The 27743-nt window shown below is 41.7% G+C and overlaps 2 protein-coding genes across 8 annotated transcripts in view; one reads left to right on the top strand and one right to left on the bottom strand.

The window, feature by feature from the left end:
* LOC110532196 (DENN domain-containing protein 2D) overlaps positions 1-22557 on the top strand; it is a 34384-nt gene extending 11827 nt beyond the window's left edge. For 3 of the 4 annotated variants that reach the window (XM_021615884.2, XM_021615885.2, XM_021615886.2), the window contains 13 exons: positions 6142-6201; positions 6787-6876; positions 13057-13232; positions 13706-13818; positions 13950-14019; positions 14125-14202; positions 15236-15376; positions 18506-18654; positions 19534-19705; positions 21024-21074; positions 21266-21347; positions 21805-22053; positions 22208-22557. In XM_021615884.2, the coding sequence (XP_021471559.1) occupies positions 6142-6201; positions 6787-6876; positions 13057-13232; positions 13706-13818; positions 13950-14019; positions 14125-14202; positions 15236-15376; positions 18506-18654; positions 19534-19705; positions 21024-21074; positions 21266-21347; positions 21805-22053; positions 22208-22275 (1499 nt within the window). In that variant the 3' untranslated portion in view covers positions 22276-22557. The remainder of the gene's footprint in view (positions 1-6141; positions 6202-6786; positions 6877-13056; positions 13233-13705; positions 13819-13949; positions 14020-14124; positions 14203-15235; positions 15377-18505; positions 18655-19533; positions 19706-21023; positions 21075-21265; positions 21348-21804; positions 22054-22207) is intronic. The other variant, XM_036988135.1, reaches the window with a different exon arrangement.
* A 99-nt stretch (positions 22558-22656) lies between these two features.
* On the bottom strand, positions 22657-27707 carry LOC110532198 (DNA damage-regulated autophagy modulator protein 2). Of its 4 annotated transcripts, XM_021615888.2 has the most exons (8): positions 27092-27707; positions 26648-26783; positions 26190-26257; positions 24943-25085; positions 24380-24557; positions 23938-24020; positions 23466-23558; positions 22657-23237 (listed from the first exon to the last, which is right to left on the bottom strand). In XM_021615888.2, the coding sequence occupies exons 2-8, from the start codon at positions 26776-26778 to the stop codon at positions 23115-23117; spliced, it is 819 nt and encodes a 272-aa protein (XP_021471563.1). In that variant the 5' UTR covers positions 26779-26783; positions 27092-27707; the 3' UTR covers positions 22657-23114. The 4 variants fall into 4 exon arrangements, with proteins under 4 accessions (XP_021471563.1, XP_036844029.1, XP_036844028.1 ...); XM_036988134.1 differs by lacking the exon at positions 23466-23558; XM_036988133.1 differs by lacking the exon at positions 22657-23237 and having other exon boundaries at positions 23244-23558; positions 26648-26816.
* Between the last annotated feature and the right edge of the window lie 36 nt (positions 27708-27743).

Raw genomic sequence — 27743 nt, 5'->3', positions numbered from 1 at the left:
GTGCGTTCAAGACAACTGGGAACTTGGGAAAAACGAGTTCTGACTGGGAAAATCGCTTTGAACGGTCATCCAACTATGAATTTCAAGTCGGGATCTCGGGCATCCTTCTAGAGCTCCGACTTTCCAACCTGCACATCACTGACGTCATGAGTTGACATCGTATTTACCCGAGCCGAGTTCCCAAATGGATTGAAAGCACCATTATTGCACCTTCCCACATGATCAGGACACTGCAAGATCTGGCATGAGAAGGCCTTGGGAAATGTACCTCTATCCATCGACGTGTCAGGGTCCTGTACTCCTCTAATTATACCATTATCCGAAATTAAATATGGAGAAGATTGAAGTACTGCAATTTTTTTTATTAAACTGCTTTTTTTTGTCATTTGGCTAGCTAATGTTAAAGCAACCCATTGGATTCAACAACACTTCCTGTAGCTACTAGCATGCTGATGGAAACGTCCAGTTTAATAAAAAAAAAAAGATCAGTATTCCAATCATCTCGATTTACCATTCATCATTTCAAAATAATTAGGAGTCCAGCGACATATTCCACCCCTGATTTAAGGCATGTTTCCCCAGCCATATACCACACCAGGCTCTGGCTGTCCACATTTAGGTTCAGCCTAAAACTGTTCAGACTGGAGTGAAGAAATACATTTAGGTTGAGTAGACCTAACTATATGTATCTAACAGCACTATATTTGATGGGGGGGGGGGGGGGGGGGGGGTTCTTCTTTCTAACATTGTAAATCACTTCCTTGTTGAAACGTACATTCCATATGTTTCCACCTCACTTGTGATATGTCTTAACTATATTGTTCTATTTGTAGCCCTGTCTGCTAGTTTTTTGCCTTGATTTAGTAACCCATGCTCAGTGGTGTAAAGTACTTAATTTTAAGTAAAAATACTTGAAAGTACTAATTAAGTAGATTTTCAGGGGTATCTGTTGTTTGCTATTTATATTTGTGACAACTTTTACTTCACTAAATTCCCAAAGAAAATAAGGTACTTTTTACTCCATACACTTGTTACATTTCGAATGCTTAGCAGGACAGGAAAATGGTCCAATTCACACACTTATCAAGAGACATCCCTGCTCATCCATACTGCCTGATCTGACTGACTCACTAAACACAAATGCTTTGTTTGTAAATTATGTTGGAGTGTGCCCCTGGCTATCCATAAATTTAAAAAACAAGAAAATGGTGCCATCTGATATGCTTATTATAAGGAATGTGAAAGGATATATACTTTTTCTTTTGATACTTAACTATATTTTAGCAATTCCATTTACTTTTGATACTTAAGTATATTTAAAACCAAGTACTTTTAGACTTTTACTCAAGTAGTATGTTACTGGGGGACAATTGGGTAATTTTTCCACCACTGCCCATGCTACAGATGATCCCTCCCCTTTGAAGGCCATTGCACCTTTCAAATAAATTGCAGTTGGTCGACTAGTATGGCATTACGGGGACCTTTAACAGCTGACTGCACATATTAGGGACTGGAATGTGGCTGTTGACACAAAAATGAATTAGAGACGAGTGAGACTGTTGTGGTGTACATTTTTGAAGCCGCAGGCCCAAAACCATGAAGCATGGACTTTAGCGAACTATTTTGGTCATATCTCAAGTGCAATAATACTTTAAAAGATTACATTCAGGTAAAGGTTTAGGGAAGCAGAGAGTGAGTTTGCGAGGGAGTGAGAGTCATGCCAGAATAAAGTTACCGATCCCTCTTTGGGTGTAGTTGAGGCTTGCTGGCTGCCAGAGATGTTGTTGTAACATGTTATATAGCCTGAGAGGCAGGCAGCACGCCCTGTGATGGAGAATGACTATTACACCTACGCAGTATGTAAGCCTTGCTGTTCATATATTATTCTAATGCAGTTCTTCCCAAGCCTCTTTTCGAGTAACCCAGACAGTTCCACTTATTTTATGAATTCCTGAACTAGCCCATCTGATTCAAATACTGAAGGGCTTGGTGATTAGTTGACTAATTGAGTTAGGTGTGCAATTTTAGTAAAAAAAAAAAAACTAAAGTCAGTATTTGTTCAGTGTTTAGGTCTGAACGAAAAACCTCCTTGGAGGTCCAGTGTGTTCCCTGTATTTAACTTTGAAATTGGTGGTAAATAAATATGTAGAAAAAGGTGGTTGGACCACATCCAATTGCTGGACAGAAAAAAGTAAATATAGGTAAAAAGTAATTTCCCAACTGTCATGTTTCCCAGCAATTTATTTAGACCCATACAGAGCTTATCATACTGTGTCAGGTCCAAATGATGTGCCTAGTAAATGTGTCTGCAGTGCAGCTAGCAAGAGAGCCATTTGAATTACTGTGAGAAGAGGCGTAAATTGGCGAGAAACGGTCGGTGTTCTGGTAAAAATCTGTTGAGTAGGTATGTGGTAATGATTAGGTAATGTTTCATCTCTTTCTGCGTGTTCAAACATTTGTGATCATACTGAGACTGTTGAACTTAGATCAGTATGGATAAACGTAAGAGCTGTGGTAGGTTTAGGAATTAGAGCACGAGTCTCTAAAAGACAGCGTTTGTTTACATCTTTCTTTTGGCAGCTCAGGAACTAGGGAAGATAGTTAAGGTATTCATTTGGTGGTTGGAAAAGCAGTGGCATGTACCAAGGGAAGCCAGGCTTCCCCCCAAAAATGACCAAGGAAAAAAAACATGCAAAATAACTTATCTTTCATTTGTGTTTCATAAATGTCATTCAATAGGCTGAATGTATCTCACCGGAGAAAGCATCCAAGCAAACAAAACACCACCCCTCTGTCTTTGTGTAGCCCATCTATGCTGTCTGGTCAAAAAGTGTATGACATTGCTGTCGCCCGTAGCATTGAATTCAAAGGAAGCCAGCGAGCATTTGGCCTCCCTTGATTAAAAAAAAAATCTAAAATAATAGCTCAACTGAGTGAGCTCAGCTGTGAATGGTCCTTGCGCACCAAAAAAAGTGTCACGGGGAGGCAGTTTGGAATTGGCTTCACACCAATCACATTTGAAGCCAAACGTAATTTACATTTGAAGCCAAACGTTACATCTTGTGTCATGGTCCTCCTGTGGCTAGCTAGCTAAAATCGCCCCTTTCCTAAATTTGGCATGGATGGAGATAGGGATTTGGACTTGTGTTTTTACTTCTCCGTACTGGTGTCACGCCCTGGTCGAAGTATTTTGTGTTTATTTTTCATTTATTTGGTCAGGCCAGGGTGTGGCATGGGTTTTTGTATGTGGTGTGTTGGGATTGTAGCTTAGTGGGGTGTTCTAGTGAAGTCTATGGCTGTCTGAAGTGGTTCTCAATCAGAGGCAGGTGTTTATCGTTGTCTCTGATTGGGAACCATATTTAGGCAGCCATATTCTTTGGGTGTTTTGTGGGTGATTGTCCTATGTGTCGTTGTTCCTGTCTCAGTGTTAGTTTACACAAGTATAGGCTGTTTCGGTTTTCGTTACGTTATTTGTTTTTGTATTGATTTGTGTTTACATTTGTTTATTAAACATGGATCGCAATAGACACGCTGCATTTTGGTCCGACTCTCCTTCACATACTGAAAACCGTTAAAACTGGCCAATAATTATAATGGCGATTCTGATTCAACCACCCTGAAGAAGACACAGTGATGCCGAAATGTTGGTGTTTTACTGGAAGTTTATTTAAATGGCCTGAGAGGATGGAAGTTCAACATGTAGCTAGATGTAGTAACGTTAGGCATATGTTAACTAGCTGGCCTGGCCCATTGTTGCCCATGAAAGGAAGTTATGCTAGCGAGCAAGCAATTTAGCCAGGTAGCCTAGGACAACAAACATTTAAAGCATATATAACAGAGTCATAGACCGTTTAGGCAACATGAAAGAGGAGGCTGACATTGGCGTTTCTCTACAAATGGTGTGAGTCAACATGTTTTTTTCTACTTACACACACACACACAGTACCATGGATAGCCACATCATATTTAGCTTACACTAAATGGACTAAATTGTTTTTGGTATCTTTTAGTTGTCACTGTATTAGACTAAGATTAGAGGATGAAATGGTGCTGGAATAGTGGAAGCAGCGGCTATTTTCTTTGACATTTGGTTCTAAATCAATAGTCCGAAAAATGTTTTACTTGACCAAATTAACTTGCTTGACTGTTTGTTACATGCAATATGTTTTATGGACTTCACCGGACAGATGTTGCTCTCCGGTTTTGTGATGAAACAAAGATGTGGTTGAATTTATTCTTCCACTGTGTCCTATTATATAGGCCCAAGGCTGAGACATCAGTCTCAAGTCATATGAACAGGTTATAGAGAACACAACGTAATTATCACAACACATAGGTTGTAATACAGTGCCTTTGGAAAGTATTCAGACCCCTTGACTTTTTCCACATTTTGTTAGGTTACAGCCTTATTCTAAAATGTATTTTTTTTAAATCCTCATAAATCTACACACAATACCCCATAATGACAAAGCAAAAACAGGTTTTTAGAAAATGTTGCTAATTTATATAAAACAGAAATATCACATTTTACATAATAATTCAGACCCCTTACTCAGTACTTTGTTGAAGCACCTTGGGCAGCAATTACAGCCTCGAGTCTTCGTCGGTATGACACGACAAGATAGTCACACTTGTGTTTGGGGAGTTTGACCCATTCTTCTCTGAAGATCTTCTCATGCTTTGTCAGGTTGGATGGGGAGCGTTTTTCAGGTCTCTCCAGAGATGTTCGATCGGGTTCAAGTCCAGGCTCTGGCTAAGCCACTCATGGACATTCAGAACCTTGTCCCGAAGCCACTCCTGTGTTGTGTTGGCTGTGTGCTTAGGGTTGTTGTCATGTTGGAAGGTGAACCTTCAACCCAGGGCCAGCCGACGAGAGCATACAGGTTGCAGTGGTGGGTGGTATAAGATGATTTGGTAACAAAACGGATGGCACTGTGATAGACTGCATCCAGTTTGCTTAGTAGACTATTGGAAGCTATTTTGTAGATGACATCGCCGGAGTCGAGGATCGGTAGGATAGTCAGTTTTACTAGGGTTAGTTTGGCGGCGTGAGTGAAGGAGGCTTTGTTGTGAAATAGAAAGCCGATTCTAGATTGGATTTTTGATTTGAGATGTTTAATATGAGTCTGGAAGGAGAGTTTACAGTCTAGCCAGACACCTAGGTATTTATAGTTGTCCACATATTCTAGGTCGGAACCGTCCAGGGTGGTGATGTTAGGCGGGTGCGGGCAGCGAACGGTGGAAAAGCATGCATTTGGTTTTACTAGCGTTTTAAGAACAGTTGGAGGCCACGGAAGGAGTGTTGTATGGCATTGAAGCTCTGACATGCACTGTCAACTGTCGGACGTTATATAGACAGGTGTGTGCCTTTCCAAATCATGTCCAATCAATTGAATATACCACAGGTGGACTCCAATCAAGTTGTAGAAACATCTCAATGATGATCAATGGAAACGGGATGCACCTGAGCTCAATTTTGAGTCTCATGGCAAAGGGTCCTAATACTTATGTAAATACGGTATTTCTGTTTTATTTGTAGTAAAATTGCAAAAATTGTGTAGATTGCTGAGGATTTAAATTTTTTAAATCCATTTTAGAATAAGGCTGTAAAGTGCAAAGGCACTGTATGGCTTTTCTTTCCTGGCTTGGCTTCCCCAGTGATTTTACCCAAGCACCACTACTGTGGAACAGCCCAAGTCGCTGACGAGAGCAACTGCATAACTGAAAGCTACTTATTATATAGCTGAGGTGTGCATGTATTTGACCTTGTGTTTCCACAGTGCTGATCTGCAACCCATAATGATGAGCAAGCATGGAAGTGAAATGTGGCACTTGTTCAGTCAGTTGGTTGGCTGTGGCACTAGTGTCCATTGCTGGTTTAGCTGTTACACACACATAGACACTAGTTAATGCCTATTGTGTGACTAGACACATGAAATGGCAAACCATATGGTAATTTTGGCAGTAAGCCACATCTATTACTTCCTAAGGTAGTGGTGTTGGATCAGTATCTATGATCCGTATTGAAATAACGTAGAACATCTGATGTTGTGGAAACATTATGACAACCCAGTTTCACTGCATTCACAGAACTACCTGCGCGAGTTGTGTTTTGACCTGCGTGTCTTTTCTCCTGTCCAGGTGAGCAACCTCAAAGCGCCGCCAATGGGAAAGAGAAAGACGCCCTGTCATTTGACCTCAGTGAGTAGCCCCATTGGGCGCGGTACACCTTTTCAATTGTGACTTTACCTATAGCTCTAACAGTGTGTTCAAAAGTGTGACGTCAGGGGAAAATATACACTTTAGAAATGACATAATGATAACTCTGGGGGAACCCGTGGAGAGAAGCATCTAGCTGCAGGTTATGTGGGTTTATACCACCTGGTCTGCGACTCTCAAAGGGGATGTTTGTGTGTCTCAGATGGTATCTTTGCATTTCATATGGTATGTGGGTGCGCAGCCTGAACTCGACATACCAGTCTGTGCCCTAGCTCTGGTCCAGGGCATTATGTTAGTGCGTTAGCATTGTAGTGATCAAAGTTTGGAGAGTTAGTGTTCAGGATGAATTTAGTTTAGCAAATTTTTGGATGCAATGTTAATGCCAAATCACTGGGCTCAGACCCTATTGTCCATGTGGAGTTTTGCTATTTGAGCCTAGATTAGTTAGCTGATGATTAAGCTATTAGGTCAGAGGAGCACAGTCCATATCGTTCCATTTGGTGCCTAATGAACATGATCCGTGTGTAGGAGGTACTAATGATCTGTTGGTCCTGTGGTCCCTTCTAGGCACCGTCCAACCCAGTGAGGGTGAGAGAGGTGCCATCAAGAGGCTAAGCACCATGTGGTCCTCATTCCGGGGCAAACACGACAAAGACCGTGAGTATAAGGCTAGGGATGAAGAAAATGTGTTACATTTTGCTGCCGACTAACCGACCCTTATTAAATGGTCAACAAATAGCCTCAACAAAATCTAAACAGTCAAATGACCTGCCCAACAGAAAATACTATACAAGGAATTTACATTTTTCATTAGGAGCTTAATGGAAACGTGCAACAATAGCAAGCCCATAGAACAACATTTTAAATTGATCTTTTCACTGAAAACATCACCTTTAGCCAATAAGCATTGGATGCATCATCACATTTGCAGACTTATGTAAAACAACTAATATTCCTAAGGTGATAAATAGACAATGCGTTTTTTTCCCTTTGCACAGCCCCAGCTAGAGGAACATATTTTAGGAAGATCTGTCTTTTTAAAAACACATTACATACAATTCTACAACACTTTACATCACAAGGTAGCCTACTCTGCTGACAATGACAAACTGACATCAATAAAAACGACCTTGTCTTGAATGCAACCATCTAATCTCGGCCCACGAAAAGGTGAGGTACACATTGTTCAATATGACGTCCAAATTATATTGTCCTAAAATAACTTTCCAGTGGCATTGACTCACCGAATGATAAATACAGTGAGTATGCACAATGCTGTCCGATAGTGCCAATAACATAGGCTATAGGCCGATATTGTTCACTTTGGGAGTTGAGAATTTTGATAACAAAATACATATTGGAGATGTTTTTGTCTTTTCTCGTATGTGTTTTTCTAGCGATTGTTATTTTGATAGGCCTAGCACTATTTTAGATGCGTTTCACTGCCTGCCGCAACGCAACAATCAGCTCTGAAATGTTCTGCTTCCAATATTGCGCACTTCCCAACTGAAGTCTATGGGTTTGTGATTTAAAACAAACCACAGCTATTTGTTAAAATAAGGTAATGAGCCTCTATGCCTAAATCATGTTCTCTGGTGTAATAATTTTAATGATTTAATTTATTTCTGTATAGACAGGAGTAGCTTAATTATATAATTTTGGCAAATTCAATTTACTTTTGGGGAAGCTAAGACAATTGGACGTGCCACATTTATCGATCTTATTATTGAAAATAAAACTCCTGTAACGAAGCAGCTAATAAAATGTCATTTTCAAACATTTGCCAAAATGCAATTCGCGGGAAAACACTGTTCTAAACAGCGCACCTAATACGAGCGGATTCCTATGTGACAGAGAAGAAAAATCTCTGAAATGTTGCTTTAAGATCCCCCCTCTTTCTACAACTAGGAAGGGTTGCTAATATGACTAGGACTGTGCCTTTGGCTTCTAGACAACAAAAAAGTTGATTTGAAAACCAATATAACAATCGAGAAATGCTGCTTAATGGCATGAGAACGTTCATTGAAAATAATTGCCACCACGTTTCTATGGTTGGATTTTGGCTAGGCTACTTTGAAGCAAGGTAAGACATGCTTCATTATTTGATGGAAGGTAAAAGGTTCAGGTTTCAGACAATTATACTGCCTCAAACTCACATTGCAAAGTGGTGGGTGACGGCGCTGATCGCCTGCTTAATTACGAGTTGAGATTGAGAAATAAAAATAGTCGCACTTTTTAATCATGGCCATCAAAACAGTTTAACACACGATTGCATTTAGGTTATTTGTTGTGCAATGTCTAGGTTTACAAAAGCACGTTTCACTCCAGTACCAGCTTTTTGAGGAACTGCTCTCATGCTGTCTGACAGGTGGTATAGCATATTCCGCTCCTCAAACTAGGCTCTGTATGCTATGCGAGTGTGATAAATAAAATCCATGAGGACTAATGACTAATACACACGCTCCAATTGAATTCCACAAAATGATGCAAATGAACCTATAGACTGATAAGCATGACTGGTCAAATGTATTTTCAGTGGCTAACCGATTCATGGTTAACCATTAACATCACTATTTAATGCTCCACAGAAACGCTTTGTTACTTAGAAAGACTTCTTATTTTCTATGAAGTACTTCCTATTTCACACACAATACTTCCTAATTTACCAAGACCAAGGCCCTGTCCAGAATAACCCCTACCCACCTAGGGCATAGGCATTTGTGTACAGTAGATCATAAATGATTGGATGAATGTAGGCTAAACAGAGGTAATGGCCTCACCTTACACTCTGTCTAGCTAGGTGTCATTTGTTTAGACAGGACCAACAGGTTTGCCTAACTCCAAAGTAAATTAGATCTTTGACTAGTGTGACACTGAATGAGAATGGATAGGCTGGTGCAAGTCAATGTTGTTGACCGCAGTCAAATTCCGTTTGACCGTAGTCAAATTCCTTTTGACCGTTTAGTTACTGCAACTAGGATTTTCCAAGCTCTGATGCTGCTGATGGTCATTAGTAGCCCACCAAACTTGCTTAATTGCCTTGTACTCAGCACTCTATTGTCCCTCTGATCACTCTGACATCAATGCAAATGTTTTGGAAAATCAAATCAAACACTTCATGAGAGTTGCGTGAGAAAACCTCAATTAAAAAGGAGGATCCCATCAGCTTTCTATAGGCAAGGCCTACTTTATTTATCAACTTTCCTAATAATAAGCACATTGCTTCGCTTTACAACAGGAGTATAGCCTACCTGGCTGGCATGAAAATAAACCACGGGGAAAAGTGTCCTCCATTCGCTATTTAAGTGCATAGATTTTTTTTCCAATGCCCCTGTTCCTAGACAGTTGCATGATAATGGTCCATTCTTAATCCAAACTAATTTCACACATATTATTTAGTACATGTAAAGACAGTCAATTTAAGAGTAGTCTGATGGGTGACAATATTAGCCTATCACTTGTGAATTATGTATTGTCACTTAATGATACAAACACGCTGGGCATCATTCACAACTAAAGTGTCCAAATAACTTTAATCCACTTTACAACCAGTGTAGAGCCTAACTGGCATACATAGGCAGCACGTGAGTTTCAAGTTTGGGGACGATAAAAAAGAGGCACCTTTTTATAATAAAGCATTAAATGCATAATCGCATTTGCGGTCACTTTTGAGAACAGTGTATTCCCTCTAATTGATTCCATTTGGGAACATTTGCGCTTATAGCCTACAGCCGTGTGCGCATTGCTGCACTTATAATGTGAAGAAATGGGCTAATAGTTGATCAACATTTTTAAGCTAAACATTCCGATCTAGTACATCAGCCTCATTGCTCATTTGGGATCTATCGCATCCCACAACTGTCCCAGAGTCTGTTTGGAATATATATTTATTGCACAGAAGGACAAGTTGTCCAATAGAATAGGTAAACTTTTTAACTATGGGGGGGTAGTAGATTGACACAGACTAGTGCTTTTGCTGTTCATTAGGCCTACTCATCTTGTTGGCTGACAAAAAGTAGGCTAAATGTGGACAGTCCATCTAACATCTTCAATATGCACCTCAGAATTTGATAAGAGGATGCACGCAGTTGCGTCCCCGATGTCTTTGTCTTCACTTGTAGCCTACTTCATAGCTGAGATGCCTGTGAGAAGGACCTGGTCACGTGACAGGCATTGGCTAATAAGAATTGAGATATCTGAGAGAGCCATGTGAGTGAGAGGTTCTTCGGTGCATGGCAGCCAGGAGAAGGGAATTATAATTATTATATTCAGCCCAAGGGTACAACGGCCACTTTGGCTGCAAAAGGCATGGATTCTTTTGGGGGCATTACGGCCACACAAGGGGGATGCCGCTGGGAAATTCGAGGGCTGGTGAGAATATTATCAAGTGCTTGTCAAATTGTGAATGAGAGACTGATGAAGTGTGTGCAGCCTGCACAAGAAACAAGTCAGAGCTCATGCCTTTCATGCAAATTTGTTCAATCTCATCATGCAGACTGTATTAATGTATTAAATATCAAATAAAGTTGCATAAATAACTCTAAATTAAGCATATAGGAGAACCGGTTTCTTTGTTAACCGCTCAACACAGAGTAGCCACATGCACTACCTTGGAAATATCCTTTCGATTTTATTCAGCTATGTTCATTTGTCTTCTTTATACTCTAAAATAATAAAAAATAACGCCACAGAATTTTAAGCAAATCTTGTCTGCTAAATGAACTAATGTAGCCCACAGCCAAATGGTATAACCATATTAGGGCCTAACATAAGGACAACTCAGAGTATGCTATTCTGGTCTTCTGAAATAGACTACATTTTCTTCACATCGTGTTTTTTTAGACCTGTGTAAAATAATGGGTTCATTGTGATGATGAAGGCTACAGTATATTCAATGAATTTGAACCTTTTTAAGGTGTGCATCAGTGGCGAGTAGACTATGCGTGGAAGCCAAGAGATGCTAAATGTGTTTGTTAATTAACGGTCAATTACCACGAGACTGGCAGTTACTTGCTTGACAATCACCGGCTGACAATTTCATAACCACCACAACCCTAGTTATGATTGATTTGGTTTTCCAGTTGTGCCAATTACCTGTAAGTTATTGCAGTCCCAGTAATGCATTTGTTTAGCTTAGCTTTATCACTGGACTGCAGAGTGAAGGAAAAGCAGCCAACAAGTGCTCAGCATATGTGGGAACTCCTTCAACTCCTTCTTTAAGACTGTTGGAAAAGCATTCCTCATGAAGCTGATTGAGAGAATGCCAAGAATGCGCAAAGCTGTCATCAAGGCAAAGGGTGGCTACTTTGGAAAAATGTCAAATATATTTGTGATTTGTTTAATACTTTTTTGGTTACTACATTATTCCATATGTGTATTTCATAGTTTGGATGTCTTCACTATTATTCTACAATGTAGAAAATAGTACAAATAAAGAAAAACCCTTGAATGAGTAGGTGTCCAAACTTTTGTCTGGTACTGTACAATAATGTGGAGTGTAATGGGTTAGTCATGCCTTACACAGGGACTGTTGCCATGGTAAAAGCAGTTGGAGGTGAAACCTGTCACAGTAGGCTGAGTCACAGAACGGTTCTTTTGTGTGTGTGTGTCCGTGCGAGAGACAGACTGAGTGTGTGCGGCAGTGCAGCATAAAGAACTTGTCTGGGCAGCCCGGCTCTACTATTATTTCTAAGGAGCAATGGAAAAAAAAAAAAAAAAGCAAGAGACCCGTAACATTTTCACAAAACCCCGAGGAGAGAAAAGATTAGCCAATATTTATCTTTGGTGTTGTTTGCTGTTCAGCAGGTCCTCTGTCAAACTGCAGAGTTTACCCAACTGTAAACACACCATGTGGCAGAGGTTGGTGGGGGATGGGCATGTCCTTAGTTTCTAGACATTAATAAGCAGATTAAGAACCAAATGTGTCATCATTTCACATCTCAGAAACCTCTTGATAAGAATCTTTTAAAACAGGCTGGTGCTCATATACTTAGAAACCTCGCAAAACATTCCATTTTTTTTATTTTGGCATGGTGTCTGTTGCGCCTGTTTTCACTTTGCTGGTATGTGGTTGTTCTCATTAATACTGCATAAATAACATGCATATATTATAAGTATCTCAGAATAATACGTGTCTTCTGGCTAGTAATGATAAGTACTTTCAATTCATAGTGGTAATAAATGTAATGTACATTTTTAATATAATTGTATACGTTGTTGGAAAAACATACGCCTATCATAGCTGTTGTTATATTCACACAAATCCTTATGTCTGGAATCACATTGTATGGTGCACATTGTATGGTGCAACGGCAGCACAGGTATTTGTCAGTCGACCTGAATTGAGTTTTGCAAATCTCAGCCATTGTGTTTCTTGATTTGAGGTTGTCAGCACCAGCACATGAGTTGAGTTCCAGTCAATATTCCGTGTTGGAAAAGTAAGAAACAAACCAGATAGCATTCTTATTGGCCACATTCCTGGGATTCTCCCTCAGGCAATGAGCAGCAATACCTCTTCTATTGTAACTGATACTGTATATCTGCTGTTGCCTAGGAAGCACAGTGGAAGAGAGAGAACGGGAGAGATATTCAAAAGGATTTGTTTTCACCCTCAAGTGGATATTGTATTTTCAAATATTTCTATCAACAGAGATGTATTGAAAAGTACTCAAATCAAATGATCAGTAAGATGTAATGTGTCCGGTATGGGGATAGAACCTGCTGCCTTATCGCTGCTGACACCATGGTCTAATCAGCTGAGCTATCCAGACCATAAGCCTTTGGTTTTACTATATGTTATTAGTAAGCCTCTGCCTTAACACTCTGTTGTCCCGACAGGGGTAATGAAGGAGCCACCCTTTCAGGAGTCTTTGGAGCCAGCTCCGGTGGACACCCCCGCCAAGGAGCAGCGCTACATGAGTGGGCAGTACTTCTTTGAGTACTTGGTTGTGGTCAGCCTCAAGAAATCCAAAGAGGGGGCCTACGAGCCACAGATCACCTACCAGTTCCCCAAAGTGAGTCCGCTAGTTAGTAGAAACTCTGCATGTCTCACAAAAGGGATAAAGAAGAAAAATATGGATAAGAAATTAAAAGTGCAAGGGAAGTCATTGAATGCCAGAAGTCATTGAATGGTCAGAGGGAGGTAGGAGAGAAGAATTCAGGTAGGCCTTCAGCACGGAAGATTATGAAGATTTTTTTTAAATTCCAGGCTTTATTCCATTAGATATACTGACGTTTCAACGTCACATGACATGTCTTCTTTGGGCTCTATTTAAATTTGTCTTTACGCGATTCCTCGCTTCCCATCTCCTCGCCTCCTCAACTGTATTGGAGGAGAAAGTCTAAGGTCTCTCCCCTAGGACCTTCTTGTGTTTTGAGGCAAGGAGAGAGGAATTGAATAAGTTACATCCCTCCATTTCTCTGTTGCCCTCTCTCTCCCTCTGTTAATCTCTCTCTTGCTCTTGCTCTCTCGCACTCTCTTTCTCAGAGGGATGGGATGGTGAGATTCCAAAGAGAGGAGGAGGAAAAGACCCTGAAGGCCATCACACTCTTCTGTTTCCCTGAGGGCATCAACTGGGCCCCCCTAACAGAGTACCACAGGTAACACTGCATCTAATATGAAGGATCATCATCAATGTGGGAAGATGGGTGTATTGTTGAGTCATTCCAATGTTGATGTCTTAAAGCTACCAATAGACTTACTTTCTCTCTCTCTCACTCGCTCCCTCTAGTGAGACATTCTCATTTGTCTTGACTGAGATCGACGGCAGCAGAAGGAACGGATACTGTAGGAGGCTACTGGTATGTTTCACTTTGGGTTTTCACTTGAGATTATTTATAGTGTGGTGAATGCCATGCCCATTATCTGTCTCTCTCTCTCTCTGTTTCTCCATTGTTCTCGTCTAGCCCCACGGCAACGGCGCTCGCCCCCCTGAGGCCTACTGCATCATTAGCAGGTTGGCTTGTTTCGGACTGTTCTCCAAGGTAACACGCCTCGAATGTCATTGGCTTTTGGCTGTCAGAAATGAGTGTTTTACCCAGAGACGTAAGCCTGGATGAGTTGAACTGGGAGGATCCCTGGCTGTAACGATGCTTCAAACTTCTGAGTAAATCTCTCCCTGGGCCTTCAGTTAGGAATCATGCTGACAACATTGTGCACGTGGTAAAAAAGGAATTAAGCCAACATTGGATAACACCACACGTGCTCAGATTTCAAAGGGATTACAAGCCATTTCCACTAGCATTGCTACATGCTTCAAAAATGCTAGCCAGGATCTTCTGGCCTTTCTTAATTAACCAGCTAATAAACTTTAAAACATTCTTGAGGAAATGGCAACTCTTGTCTTTCATGAAGTGTACTTTCTCTTTAAAGAGAAAAGATAGCTCTCACTTATCCCAGTACTCCCTTGAAAATGTCAACAGCTCATAACTTCTCTACAAAAACGACAAGAAGAAGACACTCCTCCACTGACGTGGAACTGAAAGTGATGGGGACCTCTTGTAAATCTGACAGCCGTTCGTAACGCTAATCGGTGTGAAATTGAATTTCTCATAACTACTGTGTTTATATAACAGTGTGTTATGGTACTAGCAAATTACTCTGCATCGAGTATGAGCCTCTTAGACTGGCCTTTGGGTTTTGAAATGCCCTATTTGCAGCACAGTTCATACGTTCTCTCCCTTAGTGGCCCTTTATCATTAGCCCCTGTCTTTGATCCAAGTCGCTGTATTTGTTTTGTTCATAATTTGCTGCCTTTCAGTGGTGCCCCAAGTCTTGTGAAGTGAATATTGACACACATCATCACCACCACCACCAAACTGTCCCGTAGGCTACTGGAAACACTAAGCCCCACAGTTCATCATATACTTATTACTGCCACACCATTTACTGTGGTTTGTCAGTCTCTGCCTTGAAAAAGGTCACCCGGGAAATTGTGTAGGCTAATTATTTTATTCCAGTGGTGCAAAATCACATGATATATCAGAGTTAGATTATTCCTGTCTTTCTCTAACATAGATCTTTGACGAGGTGGAGAAGCGGCGCCAGATCTCCATGGCGATGATCTACCCGTTCATGCAAAGCCTGAGGGAGGCGGCGTTCCCCGCCCCGGGCAACACAGTCAAGATCAAGAGCTTCATCCCCGACAAAGGCACTGAGGTTAGCACCCTGATGTGTCCGATGTAGCCACATGGCTAAGTTGGCATAGCACAATGACATGCTGTTCCTTGAGACCTGGGTCATATTCATTTGGGAACACTGTAGCAAAATGTTAGGATTGGAATAATTGGTTGTAATTAGATGTCATGAAAACCAGCACACACAGTTCCACGAGTTGAGAAACATCCACATTGATAGCAGTAGCGGTCAGTTTCATTTAAGATGAGGGAGGATAATATTTTTTTTATTATGAGCATGGCCTTATTTCTGTTACAGCATATTGGATGACTGTTATTCATATTCCATTCACCCAGTTCAATGTAACATATAGGTTTAGGCAACTACATGATACTCCAAATTTTCCCTATACCCATAATGAGGTTGCTACAACCTAGCCTATGAATGAAAGTTTACAATGTACACACAAGTCCATTGAGATTTGAGGTGACCGACAGTGACACATGGACAGACAGTGACACATTCAATACCGCGTTGCACACTCATGCCTGCATCTAGCGGATCTAGGGCGTAATCATTAGTCCAACAGTTGCAAACAAGTGTTTCTATTGGACAAATTTGGGTATGTTTATCCCAGTTTCATTCCGTTTGCGAAACGTTATTTTTATTCATCTTGACTGAGAACACGTTCTCATTTGCAGCAACAACCTGGGGAATAGTTACAGGGGAGAGGAGGGGGATGAATGAGCCAATTGTAAGCTGGGGATTATTAGGTGACCGTGATGGTTTGAGGGCCAGATTGTGAATTTTAGCCAGGACACCGGGTTTAACACCCCTACTCTTACGATAAGTGCCATGGGATCTTTAATGACCTCAGAGAGTCAGGACACCCGTTTAACGTCCCCCTACACAGGGCAGTGTGCCCTGGGACATTGGGATATTATTTTTTTAGACCAGAGGGAAGAGTGCCTCCTACTGGCCCTCCAACACCACTTCCAGCAGCATCTGGTCTCCCATCCAGGAACTGACCAGAAGCAAGCCAGCAGTGGTATGCAGGGTGGTATTTTGTTATTACAAAATCGACAGAATGAATACACCCCTGATTACACGTAAACACAGTTCACTTTCATAGCAACCACGTTGTATTCCTTCTCGCATCTACACACTCTCCTCCTCACCTTATCCCTTCACTTGTGGACTTCAATGCACATGTCAGCTGACCAGGCGGGAAAAAAAATGCAAGCCAAACGATATAACGTCATACTCAACATAGGTAATAGAACTAACCCGGTACAATCATTCATTACAGAGTCAGTAAGCAGTTTAGCAGTTAGACCGGTGGGCCCCAGTGGCAATACATTTGTAAAACCAAAAGCTAACCTTGACTTGGAAGAGTTCGTGTTGGATAGTTATAGTCAGTAAAAAGTGACAAAATATAGCTCTCTTGCTTCTTATGTTTGAAGAAATTAAGTTGTTCAACTATTGTCTTTCTCTCTCTGAGTCAAGTACTCACCATATTTTATGCACTGCAGTGCTACCTGGCTGCAGCTTATGCTTTCAGTACTAGATTCATTCTCTGACCCTTTGATTGAGTAGACAACATGTCAGTTCATGCTGCAAGAGCTCTGATAGATTGGAGGATGTCCTCCGGAAGTTGTCATAATTACTGTGTAAGTCTATGGAAGGGGGTGAGAACTATGAGTCTCCTAGGTTTTGTATTGAAGTCAATGTACCCAAAAGAGGACGGAAGCTAGTTGTCCTCCTGCTACACCTTGGTGCTACCCTGCAGAATGCTGTTGAGGCTACTGTAGACCTTCATTGCAAAACAGTGTGTTCTTATAATAAATTATTTGGTGACGTGAATAGATTTATCTTAAAAGGATAACTTTTTAAATTATTCACTATTTTTATGAATGACATGTGGGGGGGGGGGGGGGGGGGGGGGGGGGGGGGGGGGGAGCACTATGGTAGACACCTACCCAGGCCCTGTCACTAATGTGATCATCCAGGCCAGGAGAAGAGAAGGGCTGGGTGTATTCAGTAGGAACCAAAGAGAACGGGAAGGATCTTACAAAAAATTGTTTCTGTTGCAAAAAGTAAAAGGTTTTGCTATGGTTTGCGACTAATGAATACACCCCTGGGTGAAGGGTACTCACCTTCCAAGCTACAGAAAATAATGATAAGCCCACCACTAGAGAGGGATGGAGACATTAAAGTGAGGAGACAAGACTAACAAGATGCACAAAGCTAGTCGGACACAGCGCAAGACAAGGAACACAGACAGCTAGTGAAAAAGAAGACACAATGTCATCAGTTGAAGATGTATTTACTGAAATGAAAAGGAAACATCCTATTTTCCTGGAATAATGCTGGTGACACACACACACACAGCGAACATCAATGTTAAGCCGGCGAAGACAAGCGTTTTCATAGAGCAGGGTTCCCTAACTTTGAGTTTTCACTTGAGATTATTTATAGTGTGGTGAATGCCATGCCCATTATGTCTCCCTCTTGCTCTCTGTTCATGCTGCAAGAGCTTTGATAGGTTGAAGAACGTCCTCCGGATGTTGTCATAATTACACACACACACACACACACACTGCATTGAAATAGGAGAGGTATTACTGAGGTGAGATGTTCCAATCCTATCCTGCAACATTCCATTTCTCAGGCCCTTTTTTCCCCAGTTAACCCCCACGCACACTATTTGTTTAGTGGTTGCTGTATATTATCTGTATGTTTAGGTCTGATTACTTTAGTTAAACTGCTATATATTTTAGCAAGCACACTCATTCTGAAAAATAAACTGTGTCTCAAACTCCGCCGGGACATACTTTCAATGGTGCTATCCCACTACTGATACCGTTGTAGTTAATTAGGGTGTAATGTCTACCGGCACTCAAACGCTGGTCCCTGTGACTTCCATTCCAAAACCCTAGCCATTATACCAAGAGTCAAGCCAACATTATTAAGAGGCTAAAATCTCCATGGGGTCAGTTATTTTCCCTGCTCGCTTGCCTCAATTTTCATGAAATGAAATCCGTTAGTAAATCAACTTTGTATTGCTTTGGTGTATATAACAAGTTGGTGACGGTGGTAACATTTACTTGTACATAACATGTTGGCAACAATGGTGACGTGTAGATAAAGAGTTGACTCTCTCCCATCTAGATCATCAGTCTGACGCGGCCGCTGGACTCGTGGCTAGAGCATGTGGACTTCCGCACACTCTTTCGCTGCTTGACCGATGAGGAGGTCCTGCTCGTGTTCGCTGCCGCTGTTATGGAGCGACGCATCGTCTTCATAGCGGAGGAGCTCAGGTACTGCACGCACAGACACACGGGTTATTACTTACTAGTCAAATCAACATAGTCGTCTGAGACGAATGCACCAACTCTGTCAATGGGAGCCTATTATAAAAACGTCATTGCATATGAATCGAGATGCTCCTTACACGTTGAGGACCACTCAGAAATAAAAACCTAAAATCACAATAAGAAGCTTCAAGGGGGTATTAGAAGTTCACACAGTGACACACATACCAGGGGTTGGAACAAAATTATTTTTCAATTGTCGTTTCATTTTGAACAAAACCTCTATTTTTGTCGTTCTGTTGCACTGTTTTTTTTTTTACATTTACCTCGTTAAATTACTTCACCAATCATTGAATTATACCTAGGAGGAGCGGCTTTTATGGAGGAACTTTGAATGTCCTTTGAGCTAACAAGCGTGCTTGTCTTACATTTTTTTTTTGTTCCCAACGTGAAACGCGATATCTAGGCCTATGGTATCCTTAACTAGATTTGAAAAAGTTAATCCATTCATCTCAAGCTAATAAAAAACATCTCTATCTTCTGAATAACGCTCGTAACGTCAGTATAGTAGCCTATGCTTTGGATGGGGAGGGGCAGGTAGTCTAAGCGTACACTATCAAAGATTTTCAACTGGCAGGCAGACACTGGAATACATTTCTGAGTGACAGAGGGAGGGCTTTGCAAAGGCGCTTTTTTGGGGGGGGACTAGAAAAAAAAGCTTGGAACTTTAAAATAACGTTGTTACCCGGTTCTCATGCTTTTAAAATAAAATTTCTGTTCTAGAACAGTATGGGTGACTTTTGTTTTTCGGCTCTGTTCCTTGAACTGGTTCCGCTGACACATACACACACGCACTGAATAAGTCTAACTTCTGTCTCTCCTCAGCACCCTGTCCCAGGTGATCCACGCCGTGGTTGCCCTGCTCTACCCCTTCACCTGGCAGCACACCTTCATCTCCATCGTCCCCGAGATCCTCATTGACGTGGTCATGGCCCCCACCCCCTACCTGCTGGGAGTGCAGAAGCGGCTCCTGGAACAGGTCACGGACCAGAGCGACGTGAGTCACCCCCACCTGTGATAATGTTACAGAAATGTTGGCTTCGACACACCAGCTTCGCTCACGTTCGTTACGAAAGCCTGGGGAAGTTGTTGGCAGGAAAACACACAAAAAAGGGGTGGAGTATGGTAGAATCTAGATTAACTCTAATGATGAATTCCCACTTCTCAAACCAATCACATATTTTTGCATTGGTCAAACTCCAAACAGAGGTGGTTTCTGAACATTTGACTGACTTGCAACAAGGTGCCTAACATAAGATACAAAAAAAAAAAGGCAATAGTAAACATGTCGTCCCCCACGAATGATGCAGCCCCTCCCCCTAGGCCAATTGAGTTATGTGACTAACACATTTCAGTTCATTACCATAGCCACTGCCTTAGGCCGATCCGTGTCATTTTGTTAATGCCGGATCTCTATGGCATCATTCACCCAAGTTTCGTCAAAATCGTCCCAGTGCTGTCTAGAGATATTGCGTGTGACTAAGATAGAAACGGACGGAGACAGATTCACAGTCCCCTCCCCGATTTCATTGTGGGGGACAATAACACTGCATAGGCTACTAAAACTTTTGTCCTAGATGGTAGGAAAAGAGGCACGGACAAAACAATAAAAGTGAAATGCCTCTACTGAGGGGATATGGCATGTCTTCTCAGAGCCAATCAAATGTGAGCGTTCACTGCCAGACATTAAAACACAAAACTCCAATAGGGACTTCTAATAGTTGCGTCAACGAGACGAGATTTGGACGGATGGCCCTGTGATTATTTTTTATTTATTTAATTTCCTAACAGTTAAATTCATACTTAACAATCATAACAAAATACGGCTTTCACCTGTCACACTACACAAACAATAAAATTCTTCTCCCCCAGGCTTTTAAAATAAATAGTGAGACTACAACAAAGTTAGCACATTACCAGTTAAATGTCAAACGTAGAATTAATGACATGGGCCCTGTCCAGAAACAACACCTAAACCCCATGTATATATCTGAAAAGACTGGATAGAAGTCTGCTATCCTATTTGACTGAAAGCACAGGAAGGGGTAGGGGCAATGGGGTTGTTCCTGGATCAGACCTTGGCGCTATCTCAATTGATTTCCTTGATTCCTCGCCTCCTTCACAATGTATTGGAGGAGATGGTCCAAGGTCCCTAGCCTCAGACCTCCAATGCATTTTGAGGAGGAGGCGAGGAATCAAGGAAATATTGAGAAAGAGCCCCTGAATGACTGGATGGGAAGTTTGGGAGTCTTGGTAGTAATAGTGATGGATTGGTGTTGGAATAATGATTGTAGGCTCTGTTTTCCCCAACACAGCTGCTTGTTGTGGACTTGTCAGAGGATAAGGGGGACACTTTCCTAGTTCGAGTAAGTGTGTAGTCTCGAGAGTGGAGCAATGGCCTAAATGTGCGTTTAAAAAAAAAAAGTCAAATTTTATGCCTTGTATGCTCTTTTTGAATTAATTTAGTTTGTTATTTGTACTGTTTTGCACTTAATATTATGAGGGGAAATGGGAGTTTTGCTTTGTCATGCCATTGAATATTGCAACTGTTTTATAGAGCGGAGATGAGAAGTCTATTCTGCCCCCTAAGCTCCAAGATGAAATACTGCAGGCACTAAGAAATCGGAAAGAAGAAGCCAGTGAGTATATTTTGATATCAGCCTTTGAAACAAATGCCTGAACAAATGTGAAAGGGAAAACAGCTTTATAAGATGTTGTGCATTTGTTTAGTTGATTTCACAATTGGAAAATAGGTTTTCCATCAATGTTTTTGCAAGAGGAAAAAGAGCTGTTGCATGGGGTATTTTATTTATTTATTCTAGAGATTGCATTGCTCTTTTTCACCTACAGCACCACATCAGGTGTGCAGATGGCCATACTGATGAATTAACTTTAACCTTTGAATATAGATTGTTTTATGCTCTCTTCGATCCTTTCAAAGTAATGTGAGGTTTAGGAAAATTAACATGTCATCATAAGAGACTGGTTGATCACACTCAAGGTCGACGTTATGGCTCTCGAGCACGGCCAAATAACACACCTTGGTTGAAACCACCTGGACTGTGGCTAATCGTGTGTGTACCTTTTCCCACGCAGCTGTGGAGGAGCTGAACACGGTAGTCTCGGAAGCCTTCCTGCCCTTCTTCGTGAAGACTGTCGGCCATTTTGCCTCATACGTGACGCGGAAAGGAAGCGGGCAGCCGGGGGTGTTTCAGAGCAGGGCCTTCTACAAGGCCATCGAGTCCAAGACCACGCGGCACTTTGTCAAGAAGTTCCTCCAGACCCAGATGTTTGACCTGTTTATCCAAGAGTTGGAGCAGCAGCAGCCAGCGAGCCCCCAGCAAGGTGAGAGCTTTAATACATACTTGCATAACATGAGAATTTGAAAGCTATATAACATATCTAAATTTAAGGTAATGAGGCCGGGTTGTTCTTGGGGGATAACATGCCTCTTGTTCGCTTAATTTACTCATTTATCATCACCCCCTCATCTTTTCAGGGATTTTCCACAAAAAGATTGTTGAATACCAGGAAAAGAAGAAAAGAGAGAAGGCAAAGAAGAGATAGTGTCTTGTGAATACACTGTAAACGAGGCTGATTGTGTATATAAGGGATTTACTGTAGATGTGATAATAGATTTGAGATGTAAATATTGGAAGTGAATCATTTGTATTTATAGTTTTATGTATTGGGGTAACAGTGGGTATTTTATGTGTTGCTACTGTATATGATAGACGGTTGACAAGACCACTTGTTAGAATGAGTGTTGGGCTCAAATCTGTCACCATCTGAACCTGCTATTATTAAGCAGAAAAAAATTCTAATAAAGACTGAATCTTTGAACCTTCACGCCAACTTTCCTGGTTTTTTTCAGTCAGGTTCAAGAATGAAGTTGCTAAATAAGCATGTGTGTGCATACATGCACAAAAGAGGTCAGTGTGGGAGATTGACAAGTCATTAAAAACAGATTTATTTGTAGAAAAGTAAAATACCAGAAATGTTTCCAGCAAAAGCTAACTCATGGACCGTAAGTCAAATCAAAGCTGATGCATCACACTTTCAATTAACATTTTGACCCACTAAATATCTTTACTTGTGTTCATTAGGCACCAAACTGAAGCAGGGAGGGACTGCCTGGACTGGTCCAATAAGGAAACAAATTTTCCATTGTGTGATGTAATGAACACAACACAGTTGTTCAGTCAATGAAGTGCTGAGTCTCCAATGGCATCCTCTTGCCTCCTTTCCTTAAATCACAGACCCCAAATCGCGTGGGCAAATGCATTATTGTTCCAGCCTATTCAACCCTTCCATTTAGCAAGAGATGAAGAAGGGAAGTCATTTCGGGGCACAAAGATGCTTTTCCTGGGGTGGGACTACAGTGTGGACACAAAGGGGCAGTGTAGTCAGATGCTCCCAGCCAGCAGTGGCGAGTGCTCTCCATGGTGGGCATGCTCTCTCACGTCGTAATGGGCATAGTCGTACAGGTGATTACTCTGCATGACAACTTGTACCCGCAACTGGATTTTCTGGGGAGCAAAGAACATGAATACACCTGAGACTTCTATGGTGAGAAGCCATTCAACCCATCTTCCTTAGCTGATGAAACAACTGAGAATGAGCTGTAACATATTAAATGTATCACATTCAGCTCTACTCATACAAATGTAATTTGTTATACAAAACAGATCTGAGAATGAAGTCTTGCAATTGTAGTGTTTATTTTGCTTTGCCATTGGGGAGAGCAGGAAGACTACCTGGAAATCTCGGATGTAAGTGAGGAAGAAGCAGATAAAGGAGAAGGCCAGACACCACTCAGCCACAGCACTGACCAGATGGGCTGTGTAACCCTGCAAGATATGGCACCATTGACCCCAGAGGAAACCATTAGAAACAAACTCAAACAGTTGACAAAGGTAATTTGAGCGACTATGATTTAAGTTCAATTAGTAAAATACCAACCAATATAGTAGCATTTTTATGGAAATGATAATGGACAAAGGGATATTATGGTCTCCTGCTGAGCCATATTAGAAAAGGATCTCCATGTTCTAGTACTTTAGTAGGAAGTAGCATTCCTACTTGCCTCATATGTATTTGTACGTACTTCACATTGTACTTGGGTGCTGCTGGACAACAATCTCTACATAGAACAAACTAGTAGCCACTATTTCCAATCTTATAATATTTAGTAGGATCACAGTGTAGAGGACCCTGATGTTTGCCCACCGTTTCTTCTGGTCTCCAGCGTATTTTTCTATCTACGTCCACGCCTGGTAGGTCATCATACAGAATGGCTGATGACACAAACGCTGAGAGAGGGCGAAAGGGTCAAGGGCTAGAACTGCAGCAGTGGAAGATGTAGTCATATTATTGAGGGACAGACATAACACTTCAATACAGTATCAGATTTTAAATGAGGACTGAGTCGGTTTCCCCAAACCAATGAGCATGCTTTTTAGTCCAGGAGTAGACTTAATTTGAGCCCAGGAAACTGGTCCTACAGGTGGTCCAAGTATCCCCAAAATGCAATGCTTTCACAGTTGTTTTCATCCAAAATCAATTCAGTTCCCCACTGTTGTATCCCCTTCTAATGTGTCAATGTCTGCAACTTCCCTTTGTACACTGCTCTGTGTGTGCTCCAGAGTCAGACTAGTATGGTGAAGGATACAGATGATGACGCTGGCCATTGTCCACAGCCCCACGGCGGTGCGCGCCCACAGGATGTCTCGGCCGTGGAAGCGAGGCTGCATGTGGTATGACACCCCCGTCTGAACCAGGATGTAGAGCGTCCCGCAGCCAAAGGTCAGCCCCGCCCCCAGCAGGTGCACTGACACGATGGTGGTTTTCTGCAAAAGGGCAGAGGTGGTAATGGATTTCATACCCGACCCAAGCTTTCACACTTTCCAGAAGGATGAAAATCCAGGGTCTTTGACTCAAGAGGTGAGAAAGAGGGAGCAAATGTGATATGCCCATCATCATTCAGAGAACAGTGAAGAGTTCAGAACACTGAAATGTGTGTGTGTGTTCCTTCTCAACACTGACAGCTGGCTCTTTCGTCCAATTCCAAATCGACCCATTCCTTACCCCCTATGCTAGATCTGAGAGGGTTTGATAAGTGTAAGCTATATGGCAAAATTATTGCTTATAGGGGGTAGGGGTTGATTTGGAATTGGGTATTTATATAAGAGGATAGTTATAATGGAAAAGTGGGGTAGGCAACGCTGTATGTACCTGGAAGTTGGCGACGACGCACATGCCCACTGAGCTCATGATACCCAGGACCATGCCAGCACAGTTAAGTCGATGCAGTTTAAGCTCGCCCCCTAGTGCCAGAGCCTGGACCTGCTTGTATCGCACATAGACAGTGGCTACACCTGTAGGGTCAACCACATATAGAGGGATGGACACAAGATTAATGGGAAGTGTGTGCTTTAAAGTAACTGTCCAGTGTCTCCAGATTGATAAAATATTACAAATTACAATGAGTGAACGTTTTCCTTCCCAAAAAATGGCAATTAAAGCTGAAATAAGTAACTTTTTGGGTGACCTGGCCAAATTCACGTGTTATAGATCATTAATTGAAAGCAAGTCTAAGAGGCAATAGATCTGTTCTGTGTGCTATTTCTATGCTTCACCTTCTTAAATTTCGTTTTTGCGTAATTTACTTCCGGCTTTGTACACCAGTTTCCGACAGCTGGTTATGGAAAATATATTTCACCGCGTTTTAGATAGTGTATAAATCATTGTACTACTTGCTTTGTCACAAACTACAATTTTTGCAACCAGGAAATGGCGGAGCGATTACAACATCGTCATCTTCAAGTATGTTCAAAACAAGATTTTGTGTTGGAATGGTGTGGGCGTATAAATCATGAATAAAATGTATGCGAGTAGTCCACTGATTGGCCAGATCATGAGGAAATGGCAAGCATTTTTTAAACTGTCTGTTTGAGGTGGAGTTTTAATTTTGACCACAATTACGACCCGCGGATGATTCAACAACATTATTTGGGTAGGAGTTAACATAATATGAATTTAAGGGATTCTTACTTGGTCTTTCATGTGTGAACCACTGACAAAAATCCCCACTTAACTGATTTAACAACGAAACCACATAGATCACACTAATTCGTCCACAATCCCCTGCTAGGTCTGACAGGGCCAACATACTTTTTGCTTCACAAATAACATCCATGAAACTAGATTTGTATGTAGCAGTCATTTCATTGGCTGACATTCAAGGGCACTCTTTCTCCAACCATGACAAATCCCTGGAAATGTTGAACCTGGAATACAATCAAGTCAGTGTTTGAGCTGCGTGTTGAACTAGGTCACAGAGGAGACGTAGTCGTCCTGCAAACTGTCACTCACTTTAATATTTTCAGCCACTAAATTGTAGTGAAAGGAGTTTGCATTCCCCTTTTATTTTGGGACCACTTAACTATTATACCTGATATGGTGTGTCCATTTTGTTTTACCTAAAAAGGAAGAGATGCTCAGCATGAACCCAAAGACACAGCGTTCCGGAACCACTGCGCTGGCATCACTGTAAGGAAACACCACAATCATCTCTGTTATACACAGGACCAAAAGGGCAACATTTTAGTCATTTAGCAGAGGCTCTTATCCGGAGCAATTAGGGTCAAGTGCACATTGTCAGAATTATCACCTAGGTCGGCTCGGGGATTCGAACCAGCAACCTTTCCGTTACTGGGTAAACTTTTTTTTTTGCGTTCTTCAAACCTTTTGGTATTGGAATCATCCTGTAATTATTTATAGCACAAACCAGAAGTTGTCTCGACTGTGGTGCACTGTCCAAAAGCATCTCATCTTCCTCTCATAGGAGCGAATCCCAACTTCAGACATCAATGCATGACTAAGTGGAAGTTAGGATTCGCCCTACACACACACAGTTTGGCAGGCCCTGGTCCAGTACCTGATGTAGGGCACTAGTAGGTCGACGTGGCCCAGCAGCACAGCGGTGACATAGCTGACGACAAAGGTGGCCAAGGACCAGGTGACCAGGGCTGCAGGGAGGGCACATACCCCCCTCTGGAACCACCACATACCCCCTGGGACAGGAAGGGGTCCTGTCAGAGCAGTCCCTAACACATACATAAGTGTATACACAGATCACATAATCATGTGCAAACTCCAAATTCCACTATTAATCACTAAGTCAACCTCCTGTTCAAAAAGCCCCCCCACACACACACACAACCACTATACAAATCACATCGTCTTAAAAACCCACGCTTTCTCAACCAAACAGATTTCTACATCCTACTACACAAACTAACCCATTACTGACACCATACAATCTTAATCCCACTGTTTTCATTCAATCGCAGCACATCATCTCAATGGTGGTATCACTCACAGTAGTAGGCAGAGCGAGAGACTCAGGACGCCATTCAACGCAGCAAGAGCAGTATAGCTCTAGATAGACACAGGTTTCAAGCGTGAGAAAAGTTGCTCGGTCTCTGTGAAACCCTGCTTTTATTAGTCAGTTGGGAAACTGCTTTGATGGGTCATGAAGAGAACAGAACTGTGTGTGTGAGAGCAAGAGAATGTGTGTTTGTCTGTTCCATACAGACAGTCTAAGAACTCAGACACACCCCTCCCCTCAAACAGGACTTGTGACTAGTCTGCTGTTCTTTGCGCAGCCTAAAACCAGCTGACTCCCAGACAGTATGACTTTCATTTAACTTAGTGCTGGCTGACCCCACATGCACGCATGTGCCAAAGAGGCATACACAATATGACAAAAAAATACTTAATAACAATTATCCCTTAATAAGAGTTCAAATATTGGGGCAGTTCCCCAGATCCAGATTAAGCGTAGCATCTAATTTAAAGTGCTTTTTAGTCCAGGACTTGGCTTAATCTGTGTAAGGGAAACTGCCCCATTATGGCACTTATACATATGTTAATTAAAACACAAGAAGAATATCACAACGCTACACATCAAACCCCAAGTCTGTTTCCAATTTTGCGGAGTCTGTCAAAAGGTTAAAGGACTGCATAGGATC

The sequence above is a fragment of the Oncorhynchus mykiss genome, chromosome 9 (assembly GCF_013265735.2).
Source record: "Oncorhynchus mykiss isolate Arlee chromosome 9, USDA_OmykA_1.1, whole genome shotgun sequence".
NCBI classification, from domain to species: Eukaryota; Metazoa; Chordata; class Actinopteri; order Salmoniformes; family Salmonidae; genus Oncorhynchus; species Oncorhynchus mykiss.
The sequence above is the reverse complement of the archived record's forward strand: the minus strand, read 5'-3'. Positions and strand labels throughout refer to the sequence as shown.

Bases quoted from the DNA above. Each gene is read 5' to 3' on its own strand.
- LOC110532198 (XM_036988133.1), bottom strand. From the start codon at position 26,778: ATGTGGTGGTTCCAGAGGGGGGTATGTGCCCTCCCTGCAGCCCTGGTC. The intron at 26,258-26,647 runs GTACTGGACCAG...GTTTCCTTACAG, and splicing joins CTACTAGTGCCCTACATCAG to TGATGCCAGCGCAGTGGTTC. The intron at 25,086-26,189 runs GTAAAACAAAAT...TTGACCCTACAG, and splicing joins GAGCATCTCTTCCTTTTTAG to GTGTAGCCACTGTCTATGTG.